At 46.9% G+C, this 20,258-nt stretch overlaps 2 protein-coding genes across 4 annotated transcripts in view; both read left to right on the top strand.

Annotated features, from left to right (window-relative positions):
- Nucleotides 1-222: 222 nt before the first annotated feature.
- On the top strand, nucleotides 223-15,807 carry LOC117029652 (probable inactive 1-aminocyclopropane-1-carboxylate synthase-like protein 2). Its single transcript, XM_033118876.1, has 14 exons — nucleotides 223-740; nucleotides 2,511-2,570; nucleotides 3,024-3,094; nucleotides 3,467-3,536; nucleotides 3,785-3,851; nucleotides 4,809-4,906; nucleotides 5,158-5,235; nucleotides 5,541-5,641; nucleotides 6,717-6,806; nucleotides 7,554-7,599; nucleotides 7,699-7,840; nucleotides 9,444-9,586; nucleotides 9,672-9,825; nucleotides 15,281-15,807. The coding sequence occupies exons 1-14, from the start codon at nucleotides 258-260 to the stop codon at nucleotides 15,805-15,807; spliced, it is 2,130 nt and encodes a 709-aa protein (XP_032974767.1). The 5' UTR covers nucleotides 223-257.
- Nucleotides 15,651-20,258, top strand: part of ACCS (1-aminocyclopropane-1-carboxylate synthase homolog (inactive)) — a 16,809-nt gene continuing 12,201 nt past the window's right edge. Inside the window, exons 1-2 of one of the 3 annotated variants that reach the window (XM_033119159.1) lie at nucleotides 15,651-15,778; nucleotides 17,166-17,456. In XM_033119159.1, coding sequence (XP_032975050.1) covers nucleotides 17,166-17,456 — 291 coding nt within the window. In that variant the 5' untranslated portion in view covers nucleotides 15,651-15,778. Of the gene's footprint in view, nucleotides 15,779-16,055; nucleotides 16,120-17,162; nucleotides 17,457-20,258 lie in introns of those variants that run through there. The other 2 variants (XM_033119161.1, XM_033119160.1) reach the window with 2 other exon arrangements.

The following is a 20,258-nucleotide window of genomic DNA, read 5'->3' as shown; positions in this document are numbered from 1 at the left end:
AACACATTTCAACACCAAAAAGTACAGAGCTCCACTGTCTGGGCTCAGGCGCCACTTAGGTATTGCCCTTAAATGAGAAGGTAACTCTTCCTGAACCAATTAGGGCCTGTAACCAAGGCATGGAGGTGGGAGGAACCAGAGGCAGCCTGAGACCAAGTCTGGACCTCATGGGGGAGTCCCTTTTGCTGCCCTCATGGTCTCTCTCTTTCTCTGCAGGTTCAGGGCAACCTGCTGAGACCAAAAGAAGGACCCAGACTATGAGTCACCTGTCAGAAACCCTGCACCAGTCCCGTGACCAGGTGAGGAGCCAGGATCTCGGGAACCAGAGCACCCACACCCAGCTGATGGAGGTGATGCAGCGTTTGCAGCAGACCGTGGAGGACTACATCACGCAGCTGAAGACCCAGCACCTGCAGCCGGACCTGGGGCTGGGGGAGCAAAGGCACAGTCAGGCCGCCAGGGAGCAGGAAGCCATCCTGGTCCGCTTGATGTGCCAGGTGGTCAACCTCTTACAGCCTTGCCCTCCCCTGGACTCTAGTGGTCATGTGGGAGGTGGGCAGCAGGCCCAGTCATCCAGGCAGCCTGACCAGCTAGGTCACCACCTGAGTGATTTGCAAGCTACAGTCGTCAGCTGTGACCTGTCCACCCGTGGCAGCGACATTTCTGCCTTATACCACTCCAGCATCCAGGGCTACAAAACCTACCAAGGAGACAAATACCACGAGGACAAGAACCCCTTGGTGAGAATGCAGGGGGCGCACTCGAGAGCCCCGATTACTAGGGTTTACCGAGTCCTGTGCCAAGTACTATGCTCTCTCGCTTACTCTTCCCATTCCTGCGACGTACGTAGGTGCTACCGTCTCCTTATAGATTCAGGAATGGGCACAGAGATGAAGTGACATGCCCAAGAAAGGTCAGAGCTGGCTCTGGGTTCCCATCCTCCTCTCTGCATGCCTTCCCTACACACCCACTCTTACCCCCCGGGAGTCACTGCCCTCCTGGAACTCAGTCTGGGGATAAATGTAGTCAGCCACCGGGGAATGCCATTCATGTTCTTTTTTTTTTTTTTTAATTATTATTTTTTAAATTTATTGGGGTGACAATTGTTAGTAAAATTACATAGATTTCAGGTGTGCAATTCTGTATCACATCATCCATAGATCACACTGTGTGTTCACCACCCAGAGTCAGCTCCCCTTCCATCACCATACATTTGATCCCCCTCACCCTCATCCCCCACCCCCCAACCCCCTTACCCTCTGGTAACCACCAAATTACATTCCCCAGATTAATTTTCAAACCCGTGGCCATCCTGTGGTCACCGACTACCCTCCAATCCCCTCACCCTCCCCCCCACCCCCCACCCCTCCCGCCCATCTAGCAACCCTCAGTTTTTCCTCTTTGTCTCCAACACTGTTTCTGGTTAGTTCATTCACTTATTCTTTTCTTTAGATTCCGCAAATAAGTGAGATCATATGGTACTTATCTTTCTCTGTCTGACTTATTTCACTTAACATAATGTTCTCTAGGTCCATCCATGTTGTTGCAAATGGTAAGATTTCTTTCTTCTTTATGGCTGTGTAATAAGGACACGAAAGGGAGGCCTGCTGGGAGTGGCCTGTGAAGATGTCTTAGAGGCTATCAGCCCGCCTACGGTGGTGATGGGCAGACGGGTCCTCCCGGAGGGGGGACAGAATTACGAAACTTTTAAGGTGGGAAGGGCTGGGAGTGATTGGAAAAAGAGGCCCAGTGGCTGGAGCCCTGTGACAAGAGGGGTGGACGAGGGAGGCAACTGGGAGGGGCTAGGACGTTCTCCTAAGGGTGATAGGGAGCCAGTGAGAGATTCCATCAGGGAGGTTCACAACAGGTCCCCAGCCAGAGGCTGCAGCACAGCACAAGTCGTACCTTCCCTTCTGTTTCCAGCTAAATGACATGGGGTCGATGGCCATCTGCCTTTCTGGGGGCCAAGTGACTCAGGTATCTCTTGGGCCTCTGAGGGACCGTACCTCCTCCGATCACTGGAAGAGCCCTTACAAGGAAGTGGACATAGCAGAGATGGGTACAAGGCAGGGCCTGTGGTGCCAAAGGATGGAGGCTCTGGGCCAGGCGGGGGGAGTCTCACCAAGGTCACACGGCGTGTAGATTACTCCACCTTGCCGAGCTTCACCCCTTTAAAGCAGGGATTGTCATGAACTTTTTTCCTCAGGAGTGGTGAGACTAAAGGCAACTGACATGAAGCTCTTAGTCTAGTGTCTGGTACATAATAAGAGCTCAATGACTGGTAGCTGGTACATACTATAACTATTTTCTCTGTATGGCTTTAAAGGAGAAAATTACATGCTGTAAGGTTTGGGGTTTGTGGAAAGTTTTCTAATACTTTGAAGTTGTCAGGCATGGATTGAATTGCCTCACGGGCAGTGAGCTCTCCATTTGAAATCATCTGGGACATGTTTGAAGGGGTCCATTGGGGGCTGGGTAGAGGACTGATGTCAGATTCCTTCTATCTCCAGGGCTTCATTAACCTCGGTGTCAGTGAGAACAAGCTCTGCATTGATCTGATGACTGAAAGGGTAAGCCAGGTTCCAGGCTGTGCCAGGGCCCAGCTGCAGGCTCAGTCCCCTTCGAATGTTCCTCAGCATGTGATAGATACAGGAGTGGGACTTAGGAGAGAGGGGAAGCGAGTGGGGGGAATAGCTTCTAGAATAGCTCATCTAACCTTCTGGATTTGCTGTGTTCAGAGGTGTTCTCTGGATGGATGATGGCGGGCTGGCTGCCAAGGGTGCCTCGGGTCCATGGGTAGGGTCGAGGCGGTTCTTAAACACTTCCCAATGAGTTACCTGTTTGTATAATCTGTGATAAGAAGATTGGGGTCTCCACTCGTTCAGGAGCATTCAGCATGTGTCCCCATCGCCCTTCTGGGAGGCCCTGTGTTCCAGGGCAAACACCCACATGCATCCTGGGAGCAGCATGAAGATTGTTGGGCTTCCCTGGTCTGGCTGACCTCATATTCTATTCGTCAACAGTTGAGTCGGAGCGACATGCACTACATTGAGGACGCCCTGTTGCAATATGCTGACTGGAGAGGACAACCATTGTAAGTAACCGCCAGATCTATGGTCTGCTGGTCTCCGGGAGCCTGACCGCATGCAGGGGAGGTCTCAAGCTGCCAGATGCTTGGTTGGCCATCTCCATGTTTCTTTGGGTAACAATTCTAGAAAATGCCTAGAGCAAAACATCGTCAGGAGGCAGCCTGGTGTACTCGAAATAACACTGCCCTATAATTCAAAAGGCCTGAGTTCTTGTTCAAATTTATTTTCTGTCACCTGGCGAGTTGATAGCTTCTTGTCAGTAGTCCTATAACATGAGGTTGGATGCCTTCCTCTTTGGAAAAGACTGAAGTCTAGATCCTGAATGTGGAATGGCCCCTGGGCTTGCGAACCACAGGTCTCTCTGGGTCTGTCCACAGCCTGCGTGAAGAAGTGGCCCGGTTCCTGGCCTACTACTGCAAGGCACCTGCCCCGCTTGATCCAGAAAATGTGAGTCAGTTCCCCAGCCTCACTGCCATGCGACGGGGAGGCTGCATTCTGCAGGGACTCTCTGCATTTTCTAGAAGGTACAGGGAGAACCAGCGGAGATCCTCATGGCCAGGACAGAGGGCAAGCCAATTGGTCCCAGTGAGGAGGTTCCTGGTCCCTGTCCCTTCCCAGGAGTAGGAAGATGGAGGACTAGCCCTTCATACATGGGGATTAGATTTTGACTCCTGCCATCGGTGCATGTTTTGCAGGTGGTTGTTCTAAATGGCTGCTGCTCTGTCTTCTCGGCGCTGGCCATGGTTCTGTGTGAGCCAGGTGGTAAGTCAATGGGCTCTGCTCGCCCTCAGGGAAATAGCAGCATGTGGGCATTGGGCCCTAGGGACGAACAGCATCTTGACTCAAGGCCTTTCCTCTAAAGTGCTGGGAATCACCTACACCGATCAGAACAGCTCTGTACTATTTCTGTAGGAGCAAGGGATTTGGATTTCCATTTAATAAGGAAGAAAATCATGTGACAGTTCTCAAGGAGGTATGCCCCAGGAATGGTGACAATGGGGGCCTACTCATTATATTATTAGCTGGGTTTGGGGGATCAACTCCAATACAGAAAGCACTGGTAAACTGGCTTTCACAATACAGAATTTCAATCACCTCATCCTCCACCTCAAAAATAAAAATAGTTGAATTCGTTCTAGACCAAATAAGGCGGAGAGGTCTGTTCTCAGTGTCCCTCTTAGCAATGCCCAAACAAGAGTCTCAGATCTTAATGAGCTCGGGCTACACGGAGGGAAGTCACCAAGATGGCCAGTTTCATTCAAATGAATTGGTCCTTGGTTAGCTCATCAATGAGTCCAAATGGATGGGAAGAAATGAACACATGAGATCACCAGGTACAGAAAACCTGAGTCCTGTGGAGAGATGAGAGCCCTCCCTGTGGAGGGAAGGCAGCCTTCAGTGCTTGGCCTGGACCTGACCGGACTTTATGCTCCTCCTGCTTGGAAGCCTGGTTTGATTCGCGCCCTGATTTCTGTGCCATTCCCAGCAATAGTCCTCCCTCGTCTCCTTCTCTAGTGTACCCCCAGAGAAGAAATTTGAGTTGTGTTCCCCAAATACTGTTTGTTTATAAGAATGGATAACTTTTATTGAGTCTGAGCACAAAAGCATTAATCCTGAGTCAGAGGGGATTGCCAAAGTAACATGCTCTGTTGGTAGAGGTTCTGGCAGGTTCTGACTGAGAGACCCAGGACTGACATCTTTGTCTCCCTGTGCTTCCAGAGGCTTTTCTGACCCCCACTCCCTTCTACGGTGGCTTCGCCTTTACTTCCCACCTGTATTCGAAAGTGGAACTGATTCATGTCCACCTGGACAGTGAGGTCAGAATGGGGCCCCTTCCCCTGCTCAGCTCACTAAGGCAATGGGACGTTCTGGGGCATTTGGAAGTTGTAGGGGACATTGCATTTGTCCCATATAAGTGATGGTGGCGGGGAGGATGGAGAAATCTGGGCAAAGAGGGCATGTGGAACTGGCACCCTGGGTATGAAGGCGAAGGATTGTCTGGGGTTTATAGGAATGAAAGCTTAGAAGCTTTCAGATAGGCAGTCCTCAGGCGATGTTTGTCTTCCAGGTCACCGATACAAACACCTGTCCATTCCAGCTCTCTGTGGGCAAGTTGGAGACAACCTTGCTTGAGGCTAGGCTTAAGGTAAGGAGGGCTCTATGTGTTCCGGGCGGGCCGTGCTGCCTCTGCAAGGGCTTCAGTACTAAAACTCGGCTATAACTTGCTCACCAAGTCGGTGTGGGCTCCTTCTTCAGAAGAGGCAGCGTCCCCTTGGAGCCCTGAGTCCTGCCTGGCAGCCCCCAGAGCTCCTTCCTATTCCTCCTCTGTGGATGTTTCGAGACCCTATCTAGGCCTTCGTGAGGTGTGCTGTGTTGGGTGTCCAGACTGACCTTGGCTGAACTAGAAGCTGTAAAGGATTTGTGTGCACTGGGTTGTTTGTTTTTTTCTAGGGGAAGCATGTCAGAGGCCTTCTGCTCATCAACCCCCAGAATCCTCTGGGAGACGTCTACTCTGAAGATGCACTGAAGGAATACCTGGAATTTGCCAAAAGGTAGGGGTTCAGCCCTTGAGACTAGACAGAGACCCTAAACAGGGTTCCTCCCATCGCTGGTGGTCAAGAAGTCAGAACCAGAAATAATTTACCCTAAATATTCTTGCTGCTTACTGTACTCTGCAAAGCAGTGTAGAACTAAATGAAATTGGGACGAAGGAATATGTACTCACGTGCTTATCGCTTGGAGCAAGCTTTTCCTGCCATTTGCTTTCTAGTCTTCTTGTTGATGTACAGACACCTTCATAACAATCATAACACAGTCTTGTTGTTTTTCCACTTGTTTGTGGAAGCACTTTCTCCCAGCATCCATTTCTCAAACTACTTGGCCGGAGGTGCCGAGGAAGACAGACTCTCAAAACGGGGGCTGGGGGTGAAGATGAAAACGTGTCCCTAAAGAACTTTCAATTCCCGTTCCTAAGCTCATGTTCGTATCACATATCGCAGAGTCCTGAAACAGCCCTGTTAGGGGAGAAAATCTAGTTTCTAGAAGAGAGGCACTTATTCAAAGGGCATAATTAACCCAGACCAATGAATGGCACCGCAAGGGGGCCAGAGGAAGAATGCTGGAAGTCTGGGCTGGAATTTGACCGAACTAGGTTCATATCCCAGCTCCAAAACCTGCTAAGTGAGGGAACTAACTTTACAGAAACTTCGTTTCTTCATCTGTGCGATGGAGATAACATAACAGTGCTTCGAGGGCTGTTGGGAGAAAACTATGCTGTACGCGTGTAGCCCGCTTCCCGCCACTATGAGTCAGACTCGGGGTGGGAGTTCCTGACTGTACCACATGAAAACTCTCTGGGATACCCAGCTACTTCCCATGGGTCTCTGCTTAATAGTTGAAGGGTTAGGTAACATGTTCTCATGCGTGTCTTTTGCATTCTATTCCTTCCTAGTACTCCCGAGCCAGATTTAGAGTTACCTTCTGGTGTACCAGCCCCTCTACCGTTACCATGACCCTTGGAAAGGCTGGGTGGGCTGCTGGGGTGTCTGTTCTGTATCCAGAGTTGACCATGAAGCATGTGAGGTAAGATCATGGAGAGAACCTTGATATTGTTCTCCTGATTTGCAGGTACAACCTACATGTGATTATAGACGAGATGTACATACTGTCTGTGTTTGATGAATCCATCACATTCCACAGTGTTCTGAGCATGGAAACGTGAGTTGGTCTCAGCTGGAGTTGGAATGAGAACTCACTGCTTTTGTGCGATGAGTTCATGTGCCATAAATTGAATTGGCTGCGTACTAGGAACTGAGTTAAATGGGAAAATGAGCAAAGTGGGACCTTTCCTCCCAAATACTTTTTCATCTAAATGCCATTTTGTACACAAGGTAACTTGAGGGCAACGTAGAAAGTGCACTTCTTACCTTGCCCTCCAGTGCACTCTCAAAACCCCTACGGAAGGTCAGGGTAGGAAACCTCTTGATTAGTAGAACACAGGAGGAGAATAAAAACAGGACTGAAATTTCTTAAGGGTAGTATTTGCCCTTAAGATAGGATCCCAGCAGCCAAAGTAAGGGATGGGCATACCTGGGAGAAGGAACAGCTTTACCAAAGGTGGAACGTAAGAAATAGGTGAGCACCTTTTAGACACAGTGGGTAGCCCATGTTGTATGGAGCCAACTGCCGAGGAGGTGGCTTTGGACCCGCTGTAGGAAGGCCGCCAGCCAGGCCAAGGGTCCTGGATTTCACTCAGTGGAGCTGTCCCATCTCGTTCCCCCAAATACCTTCTATTTATTCCTGGCTTTCCTGGAGCAACTGTTTCTTGAACTTTGGGGCTAGTTCAAGTTCTATATCAAGTTCCTGCTGTCTTAGAAAGGACCTCAAATCCACTTTCTCTGCATAGAACCCAAGTCTTCATTTCTCCAATATTTCTCCATCATCTCGATTGTATTGTTTCTTCAGTTTGCCTGACCCTCAGAGGATTCATGTGATCTGGGGGACCAGTAAGGTGAGTCCCAGCGGCCTGGCCTTGGGCAGGGGCGGAAGGGGGGCCAGGATCAGAAGGCAGACAAACCAAGAATTCCCTCCCCTACCTCTCTGCTTCTAGGATTTCGGGATCTCTGGCTTCCGTTTCGGTGCTCTGTACACCCAAAACAAGGAGGTGGCCTCTGCCGTGAGCTCTTTTGGCTACCTCCACAGCATCTCTGGCATTGCCCAATACAAGCTGTGTCGGCTGCTCCAGGACAGAGGTACTGAGCTCCATCCAGGCATCGTGGCAGACTCACGGCCATGGGGAATTCCTGGGTCGGCTTGGGCCCCTGACACTGACCTCCTGTTCACTGTGTCAGTGTAATAGGGAAGGACAGGAAGTTTGAAGGAGGGCAGGATGCAGCTCAATGGTGCAGTAGGGTAGGCAGGAGAGGGGCACGTGCTTGTCTAAAACGCAGGATGGGCTTTAATTTCTGGCTGTCTGGTAGCTCATGCTCTGCCTGGAAAGGGATAATCAGTCGTAATCTGAGCCTTAAGGGGGGAAGACAGAAACCTGTCTTCATGTGAAGGTCTGGTTTTCCTCCCTAAAGCCCTGTTTGCTCATACAAAGATTACAAAGAAATGCTCTGATGCCTCCACTATGACTTGACTTCATCTTCCAAGGTGGCCAAAGGAGAACTGCTTTGAGCATGTTCGTGTGGCTACGTCTATGGCATCTGGATTCATCTGCCCTCTTGGATCTCATGTGAATGCTGGCTTCAGAGAGAACTTCCCCGCTCAATGCCATGGCTCAAACTTAGAGAAGGCCTCCTTTCTTTAATTCCTTGTAGTAGAGCAGGTGCCAGGTTGTAAGATTTAAATTAACACCTGCTCTATAATCAATAAACTAACATAACCAGATAATGTTTAAGTTGAGTAAAAGGGTAGATATCTGTGTTTCCCTGAAAATAAGACCTAGCCAGACAATCAGCTCTAATGCGTCTTTTGGAGCAAAAATTAATATAAGATCCAGCATTATATTATTATATTATATTATATTATATTATATTATATTATATTATATTATATTATATTCCTGGTCTTATAGTAAAATAAGACTGGGTCTTATATTATAGTAAAATAGGACTAGGTCTTATATTATAGTAAAATAAGCCTGGGTCTTATATTAATTTTTGCTCCAAAAATCGCATTAGAGATGATTGTCCAGCTAGGTCTTATTTTCGGGGAAATGCGGTAGGACAAATCCAACTAGATGCTTTTCTGCATGGGCCCAGGCTCTTTGATATTTGGCAGAAGCTAGGTTCCCAGGCCTTTAAACACTGGTTCTCAACTCTGAATGCCCATGGGAATTCAAAGGGAATCACGTGGAGAGCTTAAATAGGGATGTGTGGGTTCCACCCAAACGTAATGATTTAGACAAACTGGGGCTCTAACCTGGGCATTAGGACTTCCGAAAAGCTCCCCGGGTCACTTAGGTGCAGCCAGTGCTGAGAACAACTGGGCTAACATCCTCCCCAAGCATACCTAGGTTCCTCTGAGTCCGCTGGGTGAGGCTGTACGGCCGGAGGTGGGGGGAGCTATGAGTATCCGCTACTTGCTCAGCTGACAACAGCCGTATCACCCGATACAGGGATAGTCTCAGGAGTGTAAAATCAGAACACTCCTGCTGATTCATTGAGAAGCCCAATATCTCCAGCAAAGCCATAGGTAGGAGGTGAGTTGTTGGCTATGGATGGCGTCAGCTCAAATAGAATACAGATCAGTCTTGGAGACAATAGCTACCAGGAGGCCCAGGTACATAAGGAACTCTTGGCAGACCTCTGCCACAAGACCCGTGACAGCATTCTTCCCCCGCCCATCCAGAATGGATTGACAAGGTGTACCTGCCCACTAACCGCTCTCGGCTGCAGGCAGCTCACAAGTACATCACCAACAACCTGAAGGCACTGAAGATCCCTTTTCTCAATCGTGGCTCGGGCCTCTATATCTGGATCAACTTGAAAAAGGTGAGCTCTGGGAGTGAGGACAGGTGTGCTTGGGCACACTTGGCTGATGGGTCTTGGGCTCAGCTCTACCCTCTGCCTTCCCCAGTACCTGGACCCGTGCACATTTGAGCAAGAGCTGCTCCTCCATCACCGATTCCTGGAAAACAAGCTGTTACTGGCCCGTGGCAAGTCCTACATGTGTACGGAGCCTGGCTGGTTTCGCCTCATCTTTTCGGAGAAGCCTCTCTGCCTAAAATCGGGTGAGTGGTGCTGACCCCCCAATCCTGGCATCTCTCAAAGGTGCCACATCCACTCCTGTAACCCAATGACTGAGTCTTTCCTTATTGGCCTTTAGCAACCTGTAGCACAGCCTGTCTATACCACAGAAGATTTACACTTTCACACTTTGATTATATTCCTTTGCAAACGGGGAGTATAGGCGCCTGCCGTTGAGCATGGCATTGGGACTATAAGCTACTTGGAAGTGGTACTCTGCCCTGTGGGGCTTGCAGTCCAGCAGGTGAGATAGACAGTTAGATGATCAAGGGCGTTCAGATTCTCCTCTAAAGGTTATGGAGAACATGACATTCATGATAACAATGATCTCTTGCATCTCACCACCTGCTGCACACCGTCCTACCTGCTGGGAACAGAGCAGTGACAAGAGAACATTTATACTACAGAAATAGATTCTGAATAGACTGAGTGAATGAACAGAATAGTTGAGAATGTTGAGAATAGACCGAGTGAATGAACACTAGAGGCAATAGAAAACGTGATGAGACCAAGGCCACAGCCACGTTACAGGATTTGATATGAAACATGAAGGTGTCTGGCAGGCAAATGATGTGACAATGAAGCTGAAAAAGAGCCACTGGGGATGGAGTGGGGAGACTTAGAAGTCCATCCCAAAGAAGGGTGGGATGAAGGTCAGCATCCCTCAGCGAGAGGCATCGTGATGGTCTACCATGACCTGGGGATGCTTGGAGCCTACGAGCAAACACTGTTTTGTTTTGTTTTTCTTTCTCTCTCCCCATTTGGGCCCTGCAGGCATGCATCGCTTCTTTCAGACACTAGGAGAACAGAAGCAGGATTGCACAGAGAAGCAACAGGAGGATGCACTGAGGGAACAAACAGTCTGCCTCCTACCCAGCAGCTCCAGCCAGTCACATGCTGGGGAGTCTCTGGCGTCAGCCTCTGGTCCATAGGCTGGGGCATCCACCAGGTGCTATAACAGCAAACAGTGGGCTCCTTCAGAAATGGGCTCAACTGACCGTGTCATTACCCTCTTTAAGCTGAGCATCTGTCATTTTTAGAAGCCTTGCCTCTTTTTCCTCTTTGCTAGCCATTGTGTGTGGGCACAGAATGATTTTACGGGGTTAGGCTGGGAAAGGCTAGAGAAATCAAGGGAGCTCTCTGCGTCCCTACTTAGATGCCTTTATTTTTGTAATCAATACCCAATAAATTCTGTATTGTCTTAAATTCCAGGCCTGTTTTATTTCTTCCTCATTCGTCATAATCACCCTTGGGAACTCTTTAACCTGTTTGTCCTTCTATTTTTAAATTCTAAGGCAGGTTGTATGTGAAAAATAGTGAATTCATTGGATGAATGAGGGAGGGTATGGGACCAGAAAAGAAGGGGAAGATGTGAACTAGAGATGCTCTTGGAAAACTCTGTAATGGTAGTTAATAGACAGTCCTCCAAGGTAGTTCGTTATACACATATCACATGTACGAGTATGTCCTCAGAAAAGATAGCCTAAAACAAAGGCAGCCAGTGCCCCTGCTTCCAAGACAGGCAATAACATGAGAGGCCCAGGAAGAATCATCTCCTGACAGTATCTGTGACCTTGCGAAATTCACTTATTAGCCCTTATTGTTTTGGGGGGATTTATTTGAATTTTCAATGTACCCAACCATGTTGCCTATATAAAAAAAAGATAGTTTTCCTCCTTCCTTTTCAGTATTTATTTCTTATTTTTCTATTCTAATTGCTTTGCCTAGAACCTCCAGCACAATGTTGGAAAGTGAAGAGAGGGGACAGTCTTGCCTTGTCAGTTTTAGCAGGATTGAGTTCAATCTCTTAAGTATAACGTTGCTGTAGTTTTCATACTGGCCTTGACCAGATAGAAAAGTTTCCTTCAATGCTAGTTTGCTGACAGTTTTACCATGAAAGGGGTTCAGTTTTGTCAGATGTTTTTATTTCTACCGCTAGAGATAATATAATTCTTTAAAAATTATTAATATGGTAAATTACATTGATTTTTTTTAAAAAAAGGTTAAGCCAATGTCATATTCCTGCCATAAACTCCAAATAGTCATGTCATTTGATATTAAGAATTTTACATCTATTTTCATGAGGGATATGGTGAGATATTTTTATATATATATATATATATATAAATATAAAATATGTTTTATAATGTATCATTGGTTGCAGTGTCCAGGTAAAACTGACCCCAAATTTTTGGGAAGTGTTCCTTTCTCAAAATTCTGAAAGTTTGTGTCAAATTGATTTTTTTTAAAAAATATTTAATTGTTTGGTAGAATTCACCTGTAAAGTCATCTTTTGTTTTCTTTGTGGAAAGGTTTTTACTTTTTTTTTTTTAACATAATTTCTGTAACAGATATAGGGCTATTCACATTTCCTATTTCTTGTCAGTCTTGGCAATTTGTCTCAAGAAAAATTTTCCATTTCATTTAAGTTGAATTATTGACATATAAGGGAATGTTGAAACAATTCTATCCCTTTAATATCTGTAGGATATTATAGTGTCCATCTTTTTCTTCGCTGATATTGAAATTAGTTTTTTGATCAGTTAATCTAAATGTTTATCAATTGCATTGATCTTTTTGAAGAGCCAACTTTGGGTTTCATTGCTTTTTCTCTGTTTCTCTTCTGTTTCATTTTCCACTCTTTATTTCCTCTTATTTGCTTTGGGTTTAATTTGCTCTTTTTCTGGCTTCTTAAGGGGAAACTTAGATCAATGGTTTTAAGCAGTTTTTTTTTCCTAATATAAGCATTTAAAGCTATTGATCTCTCTTCAAGCATTGCTTTAGCTACATATAATTTTGATGTGTTGGGTTGTTACGATCATTCACTTTTCTAATTTCTCTTGTGATTTCTTTTTTTAATCTATGATTTTTCTAGCATATGTTACCTAGTTTCCAAATATTTGAGGATTGATTGTTTAGCTATCTTTGTTAATGATTTCAACTTTAGTTCCGTTGTGACTAGAGAACATAAACTATGATTTTAATCCTTTGAAAGTTATTGAGACATGTTTATGGCCAAGTATATGGTTTATTTTGGTCAATGTTTCATATACACTTGAATTGAATTCCGCAATTATTGGGTGTGTTGTTCTACAAATGTCAATTAGGTTAAATTGTTTTGTAATGTTTAAATCTTCAGATCCTGTCATTTTATCAATCTTTCTATCACTAAGAGAGGGGTGCTAAATTTTCCAACTATAATTATTGATTTGTCTATTTCTCCCTTTTGTTCTCTCAGTTTCTGCTTCACATATTTTAAATACTTATTATTAAAGGTATAAACATTTAAAAATCATTATCCAGGTGAATTGAGTATTTCATTATGAAATGTGTTAATTTTTGGTAATTCTTTTTGTTTTGAAGTCTACGATGTCAGATATTATGAACATGTCAGCTTTCTTATGTTTTCCTTTTTTGGCTATTAAAATACACCTAACACGAAATGTACCATCTTAACCATTTTTAAGTGTATAGTTCAGTAGTATTAAATACATTCACATTGTTGTGCAGCCAACCACCATCCATCCCCATAACTCTTTTCATCTTGTAAAATTGGAAATCTATACATATTAAACAATAATTCCCCATTATCTTCTTCCCTCAGCCTCTAGCAACTACCATGCTACTTTCTGTCCCTAAGTACCTCATATGTGGAATCATACAGGGTCTGTCTTTTTGTGATTGGCTTATTTCACTCAGCGTAATGTCCTCAAGCTTCATCCATATTGTAGCATGTATCAGAATGTCCTTCCTTTTTAAGGCTAAATAAGATTTCATTGTACGTATACGACATTTTGCTTATCCATTCATCTGTTAATAAACACTTTGGTTGCTTCCATGTTTTAGCTATTGTGAATAATGCTGCTATGAACATGGTGTACAAATGTCTTTGAGACCCTGCTTTCAATTATTTTAGGAATATACCCAGAAGTGAAATGGCTGAGTCATATGGTAATTCTATTTTTAATTTTTGGAGGAGCCTCCATACTGTTTTCTGCAGCAACTGTACTATTCTACATTCCCACCAACAGTGCACAAGGGTTCCAATTTCTCCACATTCTTGCTAACACTTATTTTCTGTTTTTTGGATAGTAGCCATTTTCTTATGATTGTTATTTGCGTGGCATATTTTTTCCAATTTTCCTTTAATCATTTGTTTTCTTATTTAACAATGTATCTTGCAAATACCATATACTTGAATCTTTGTGTTTTATCCAGCCTGATCTTTTCATTGATCCTTAGTCATTCTGTTTAATGTAATTATTAATATGGTTGAATTTAAGTCAACTATTTTGCTATTTGTTTTCTATTTGTGTCATGTGTTCTTTGTTCATTTTTTCTTCCTGCCGGCCTTCTTTCAGATTAATCAAACATTACTTAGTTTCCCATTTTATTGCCTTTTTTGGCTTCTTAGTTATTTATTGGCTTCTTAGTTATTTGGCTTCTTAGTTATGGCTTCTTTTGATTTAAAATAAAATTGTTCTAGGAATTAATACTATATATACATTTCCAACATCTGCAGGAGAAGTCCACAGTCCTTATCACAGTTTATTTACAAAGATTCATGACCTGACCCTTGCTTGTTTCTATCTCCAGCCTTTCTCCCAAACCTGGAAAACTCCAGAGGTACTGGCTTTGTACTGTACATTAATGTTCTCCACTGACTCTAACCTTTAAGGGCCTATGAAAATGTTCCATCTGCTCTAACACCACCTTCTACCGCCCACACCCCACCCCCTTCCCCAGCCAGCTAGCCAACTAGGACCCATCCTTCAGAACTCAACCTAAGTGTTGAGGGTGAATGGACTGTGTAGGGCTTCCCATGTGGGGCCAAAGCATGTGTTTGTGGGGTGGGGTTAAAGCATACCTGCTATATGCTTCCATGGCACTCAGCAATCCCTTTCTTAACAGTTATCATGTGTATGATCAACCATCCAGGCCTGCTGTTTGATTTGCCCATAGCTGTGTCTCAGGATTTTGCAGAGATCGGACACAAAACAAGCAATAAAACTACTTATCTGAATTAAATGGAACACTATGGCTTAAATGGAGAAAACTGTCTTATTTTACAGAACAAAACACTAAGGATGGAAAAAGTCATGAGAATTGCTCGAGGTCAAATGGCAAAGCTAAAGTGAAGACAAATGGAGTGGTCAGAAGACAGCCAAGTCTTCCCAGCCACACTTGTGTTGAAGGAATCTGCCGATGTCCTTTCATGAGCAAAGGAGACTCAAGGCTCTGCGCATGCCTGGGCCCTGGATCATCTAACTCACTGCCCAAGCCCCAGAATATCTAGGGTCATGGCAGAATTTAACAAATGTTCCATAGATAGAAAGGAGGAGAAATTACAAACTCAGGTGAAAAACTCCCATACGGGAAGGATGTTTTAAGAAGGCTCTCGCCTTAATATGGAAAATCTTCTCCGTGGGCCACAACCAGGCATGTATTTGCCAAGAAACCCCCGTGGCTCTAGCGGCCTCAATATTGGGGAACTGAGGCCCGGAGGCAGAGGAGGGCGCCCCCACGAGCCAGCTGGGGAGACCAGGGCGAGGAGGTGGCCCCAGGAGCTCGGGCAACAGAGCGTGGAGATGGCAGCGGGCTACTCGCGCCTCTCAGGGGTCTCCGCCCTGGGCTTCTTCCCCTTCTCCGGCTTCTCCCGGGGCCTGGGCTGTCAGCGGACACCGGAAGGGCCGGGGGAGCCCCGGTCCACCCTGTGCAACCGGGTGTGCGCGTGGTATCCTGCAGGCCACACGGAGGCGTCCTCCGGCCTCAGTCGCAAGGGGGCGAACTGCTCTTTTACCAACCCGGGAAGTCACGGGGCGCAGACGTTCCCCAGCCCCCAGTCCGGGAGCCTTAGGGCTGGGTCGCCCGCGCAGAAAGCACCGACACTGACCTCGCGTCTCCTGGGTGTCCACGTCGCACCTCCAGCTCGGCCAGGTCGGTGTGATTCCAGCTGTGCAGACTAGGAGCCCACCCTTTGTGAAGGGCTCGAAGACTCTGTCCTTCCGTCTCGAAGCCCTGTGCTCCAAACACACTTCCTCCTCTTGGAGCCTGGAGCTGTGCGGAGGACCGCCGCCTGCAGAGGCCCTGGCGCTTTCCTGGCCGCCGCGATCGCTTCACTGGGTGGGGGGATCTGAGGCCTGGTCGGACTGTGGACTCAACGCTGCTCCTCCAGAAGCCGGAGCCCGCCCTTGGCTCCCGCACGGCACAGTTCACCCCTGGCCCCCGGCTGCGCGGCCCTTGGCCCTTCCACTGGCCTGGGCTCCGGAGGTGCCCAGCCAATTCGGGAGGACCCCAGAGGCGACTTTGTGGAGCAAAATTTAATCGGGGAGCCCCAAAGTTTTTAAGCTGCTGGCTGGTCCCCCATCATTTGGTGTGTCCTGAGTTATTTGGTGGGTGGGGCTTGTGCGTTAGGACTGGGAAAATTTGGGAAGAGTTATATATTTTACTGAACTTTGGCCATGAGCCAGGATTTGTTTAAGCGCCTTATCTACACGAACTCATATACTTATATCCTCACTGCTACCCTATGAAGTAGTTACGGTTATACCCATTGTGCAGATGAGGAAACTGCTTTAGAAAGTGGAGGAGCTCCCACCTGCTCTCAGGATGAGACCACCCAATCCTGGCACCCATGCCTCCCACCACTGGGAGGGAAGAGCGGGCCTTGGAGCTCTGCCTGCGTGCCTGCACTTGCAGAGATCCCCACTCTCCACCCGGTAGGCCCCACCCAAGGTTTGCTTCAGACCATCTATAATCTCATCCCACCCCTTACCCCGATTTACATCAGTCACGATAAGACCTTTTGGGACTCCAGGCTTTTTCTACTTTAAGCCAAAAAAATTCTAACCTGGGTTTTTGAAATTCAGGTCAGCAAAAATGGGAAAAGACAATTGGTGACCCCTTAGGCTGCAGAATGAAAAACCCAGAAAAGTAAAACAAACACCTATATAGTCAAGTCATATAAAAGTAGCAAGCGCAAACCCTGGCACGGAATCCATCCTTAACAGAATTTGCTTGAAGGGATTGCACACATGGTTACAACTAGTCAGGGACACGATGCAGTTAGTCCATAAAGTTAAAGGAAGGGCAGATAAGGAAGGGGGAGGGCCCCATGACTCCCAATTCATTTTTGGGGGGAGGGGATGAGCGATGGCACAGCTCCCAGTGGCCCATCTGGGGATCTAACCGGCAACCTCAGTGTTATTAGCACCACACTCTAACCAACCGAGCTAACCAGCCTCCCCCATCCCAATTCATTTTTGCTGGCTTGGTCCTGTGGAAAGTCCTTGATCAGGCATTAAGTGCTTTTGTCTTTTTGCAGATGTTCACCCTCCCTCAGAAGGAATCCGGGGCACCTACTACCTGTCTGGACCCAGCTTCCACACAGGGCCTGGGCAGTAACTATGGGGATGGTCTGGGAAGAGACTGCGCCAGAAAACCAGACCAGAAGCTGCCGAAGCTCTATGGAGTGGGAGATCCCATCGCCACATTCTCCTCTGACAGCTCCCACCTATCCTCGAGAGGAAGAATCATTAAATGGTTTTGGGACTCGGCTGAGGAGGGCTACAGGACCTACCACATGGATGAGTATGATGAGGATAAGAACCCCAATGTGAGTGAAGCCCTCCTCTCCAATGAAGGACTGCAGGGTGGGATACCCTACCATGACCAGTAGGGCGGCAGCCAGTTTGCTCTTGTCAGGTTGGACCTATTGTCCTCTGATCTCCAAGAGGGCTTCTGATTGTAGCTCAGAGAGGCCCTAGTTTATTACCTGGATCAGAAAATGACCCAGTTATAATTAAGGGGACCTTGATTTGTGAGGAATTCAAGAACCATGGAATGCTCTAATGTGGATTCTGACCCACAGTGTATCAACTATTCAACTTTAGAGCTGGGACGAACTAAGGCTCAGATCGCAACTGTTACTCTTAGGGGTTGTGTATTCTTGAGCTAATTATTTAACCTCTTTGGACCTCAGTTCATCTCTAAAATGAGATAATGAGACCTGCTTTTGTAGAACAGTCACAATTAGATGAAATCAGGTCTATAAAGTTATTAGCACGGTGCTTCCACATAAAGCATTCAGTAAATGATAGCTGCTATTATTATTAATGTTATATGTTAATGTGTATAATGTTATCATAGATATATAACATTATCGTTAGAATAATTAATGTTATTATAAGTTATTAGTAATACTTTCAGAGGGCAGAGAGCTGTCACAAACAACCTTTTAATAATCTTTATTTCTTGAGCATCCCCCAGGGGCTGGGCACTGTTCTAGATGCCAGGGTTGTAGCGGTGAACAAAAATAAAGCTTCTGCCCTCATGGAGTTTATAGTCTAATGGGGAACACCATATCTACATATGGTGGCAAGTGTTATAGAGAAAAAGAAAGCAGTGTAAAGAGGATAAAGTGATGGGGTGGCCTGGGCATGTTACTATTTTATGTGAGGTGATCCCAAAAGGCCACTTTCATAAGGTGACATTTGAGCAGAGACCTGAAAAAAGTGAGGGTTTTTGTTAGTTATCGGTTGCTGTCTAATGAATTACCTGAAATCGTAGCAGCTTAAAACAAACATTTCACAATTTCTGGGGCTCAGGAACCTGGGTGGTTGCTTCAGGCTAAAAAGCTTCCGTGAAGTTGCAGTGAAGCTGGGGCTTCAGTCTCCTCTGAGGACTTGGCTTGGCGGGGGGAGGGGCCCGCTTTCCAGCCCACCTCCATGGTTGTTGGTAGGACTTAGTCCCTTACCACATGGGCTTCTCTGCAGAACTGCCCCATGACATGGGCTTCTCCCCCCAGAACTTCCCTGGGGGAAGCCCCAGGGCAGCTGGCTTCCCCCGGGCAAGTGATCTAAGAGAGAATCACAAGGGCCCCAGAAAGAAGCTGCAGACTGTACAACCTAATCTTGGCACTGACATCCCATCACGTCTGCATATTCTGTGCATGAGAAGCAGCTCACTAGATCCAGCTCACACGCAAAGAGAAGGGATTCCACAAGGGTGTGAATACCAGGAGGTGGGGATCTCTGGGAGCCATCTTAGAGGGAGCCAGCCATGCAGATCCCTAGAGGAGAACATTCCAGGCAGAGGGAACAGTCAGTGCGAAGGCCCCAGGGTAGAACTGTGCTTGCTGAGTTCCAGGGACAGCACAGGGGCCACTGGTTAGAAACTGGCATGAGGTCAGAAAGGTACTGGGGGTAAGGGTGGTAATAGATCCTGTAAGGTCTCATAGGACTTGGTGAAGCTTCTGATTTTCGACAAAGTGGGATGGAAAGTGTTCAAAGGAGGAGCAATATGATCTGATTTTGGTTTTAAAAAGATGATTTGGGGGGCGGCCGGATGGCTTCGTTGGTTAGAGCACGAGCTCTGAAACAGGGTTGCCCATTCGATTCCCACGTTGGCCAGTGAGCTGCTCCCTCCACAACTAGATTGAAGACAACGAGCTGCCATTGAGCTTCTGGAGGGGTGGCCGGATGGCTCAGTTGGTTGGAATATGAGCTCTTAACAACAAGGTTGCCAGTTCAATTCCCGAATGGGATGGTGGGCTGCGCCCCCTGCAACTAAAGATTGAAAATGGTGAGTGGTCTTGGAGCTGAGCTGCACCCTTAACAACTAGATTGAAGGGCAACAACTTGGAGCTGAGGGGCCCTGGAGAAACACACTGTTCCCCAATGGTCCCCAATAAAATCTTTTAAAAGAAAAAACGATGACTTGGACGTGGAATGCTGTGTGGAGATTAGACTCATGGGGAGGGTGAGAGAGTGGGCAAGAAAGGAGGTAGGGAAGCTATTGCTATAATGTAGACCAGAAATGCTTGTGGTTTGACCAGGGTCTTAGCAGTGGAGGGTGAGAAGTGGTTGGACTGTGCGTGTATTCTGAAGGTAGAAGTGACAGACTTTTAGATGGATTAGCTGTGGGTAGAAGAGCCTACCAGTTTGCTCCCAGGGCGCAAAGGAGCCCTGCCTTCTAATTGTTTAGGTCATTTCAGCTCTACTCTTTCATCCATTACCCCCAATGACTCAGGGGTCAGGACTTATAGTGCATGAGTCTCTCGGGGACCCTGAGGGACAGCTTGGGCTGTGCCTTTCCCCCTCCCTTTCCTATGAGAATAATTCCTGAATGGGGTGGGGATCAAGGTGTTGTGTGATGTTCCCCAAGTCTCTTGGGGAGCCTTCCCACTAGCACAGAGGCTCTTCTTGATTGCATTCACCCTTGTTTCCGTTCCTGCCAGAGCATCAGTTTACCTTGTACATTCTTTCACCTCTAAACATGTATGGAGTCCTAGTAAGCCCCTGAGAGATACAGTGGTGTGTAGACATGCATGCGGCCTCCAGGGACCTTACCATCTAGTGGGGGAGAGAAAGCATGCACAGCAGTCCCTGTGACCTGGGCAGAAACTGGCCAGCGCCCT

The sequence above is a fragment of the Rhinolophus ferrumequinum genome, chromosome 11 (genome assembly GCF_004115265.2).
Source record: "Rhinolophus ferrumequinum isolate MPI-CBG mRhiFer1 chromosome 11, mRhiFer1_v1.p, whole genome shotgun sequence".
NCBI lineage: Eukaryota > Metazoa > Chordata > Mammalia > Chiroptera > Rhinolophidae > Rhinolophus > Rhinolophus ferrumequinum.
Note: the sequence above shows the minus strand (reverse complement) of the source record. Positions and strands in the feature narration are given on the sequence as shown.

What these genes read in the sequence shown, in the direction of transcription:
- LOC117029652 (XM_033118876.1), top strand. Translation starts at nt 258, where the DNA reads ATGAGTCACCTGTCAGAAACCCTGCACCAGTCCCGTGACCAGGTGAGG. An exon ending in CCCCGCTTGATCCAGAAAAT is followed by an intron (nt 3,537 to 3,784) that starts GTGAGTCAGTTC and finishes CATGTTTTGCAG; the next exon opens with GTGGTTGTTCTAAATGGCTG. An exon ending in GCCTCTCTGCCTAAAATCGG is followed by an intron (nt 9,826 to 15,280) that starts GTGAGTGGTGCT and finishes GGCCACAACCAG; the next exon opens with GCATGTATTTGCCAAGAAAC.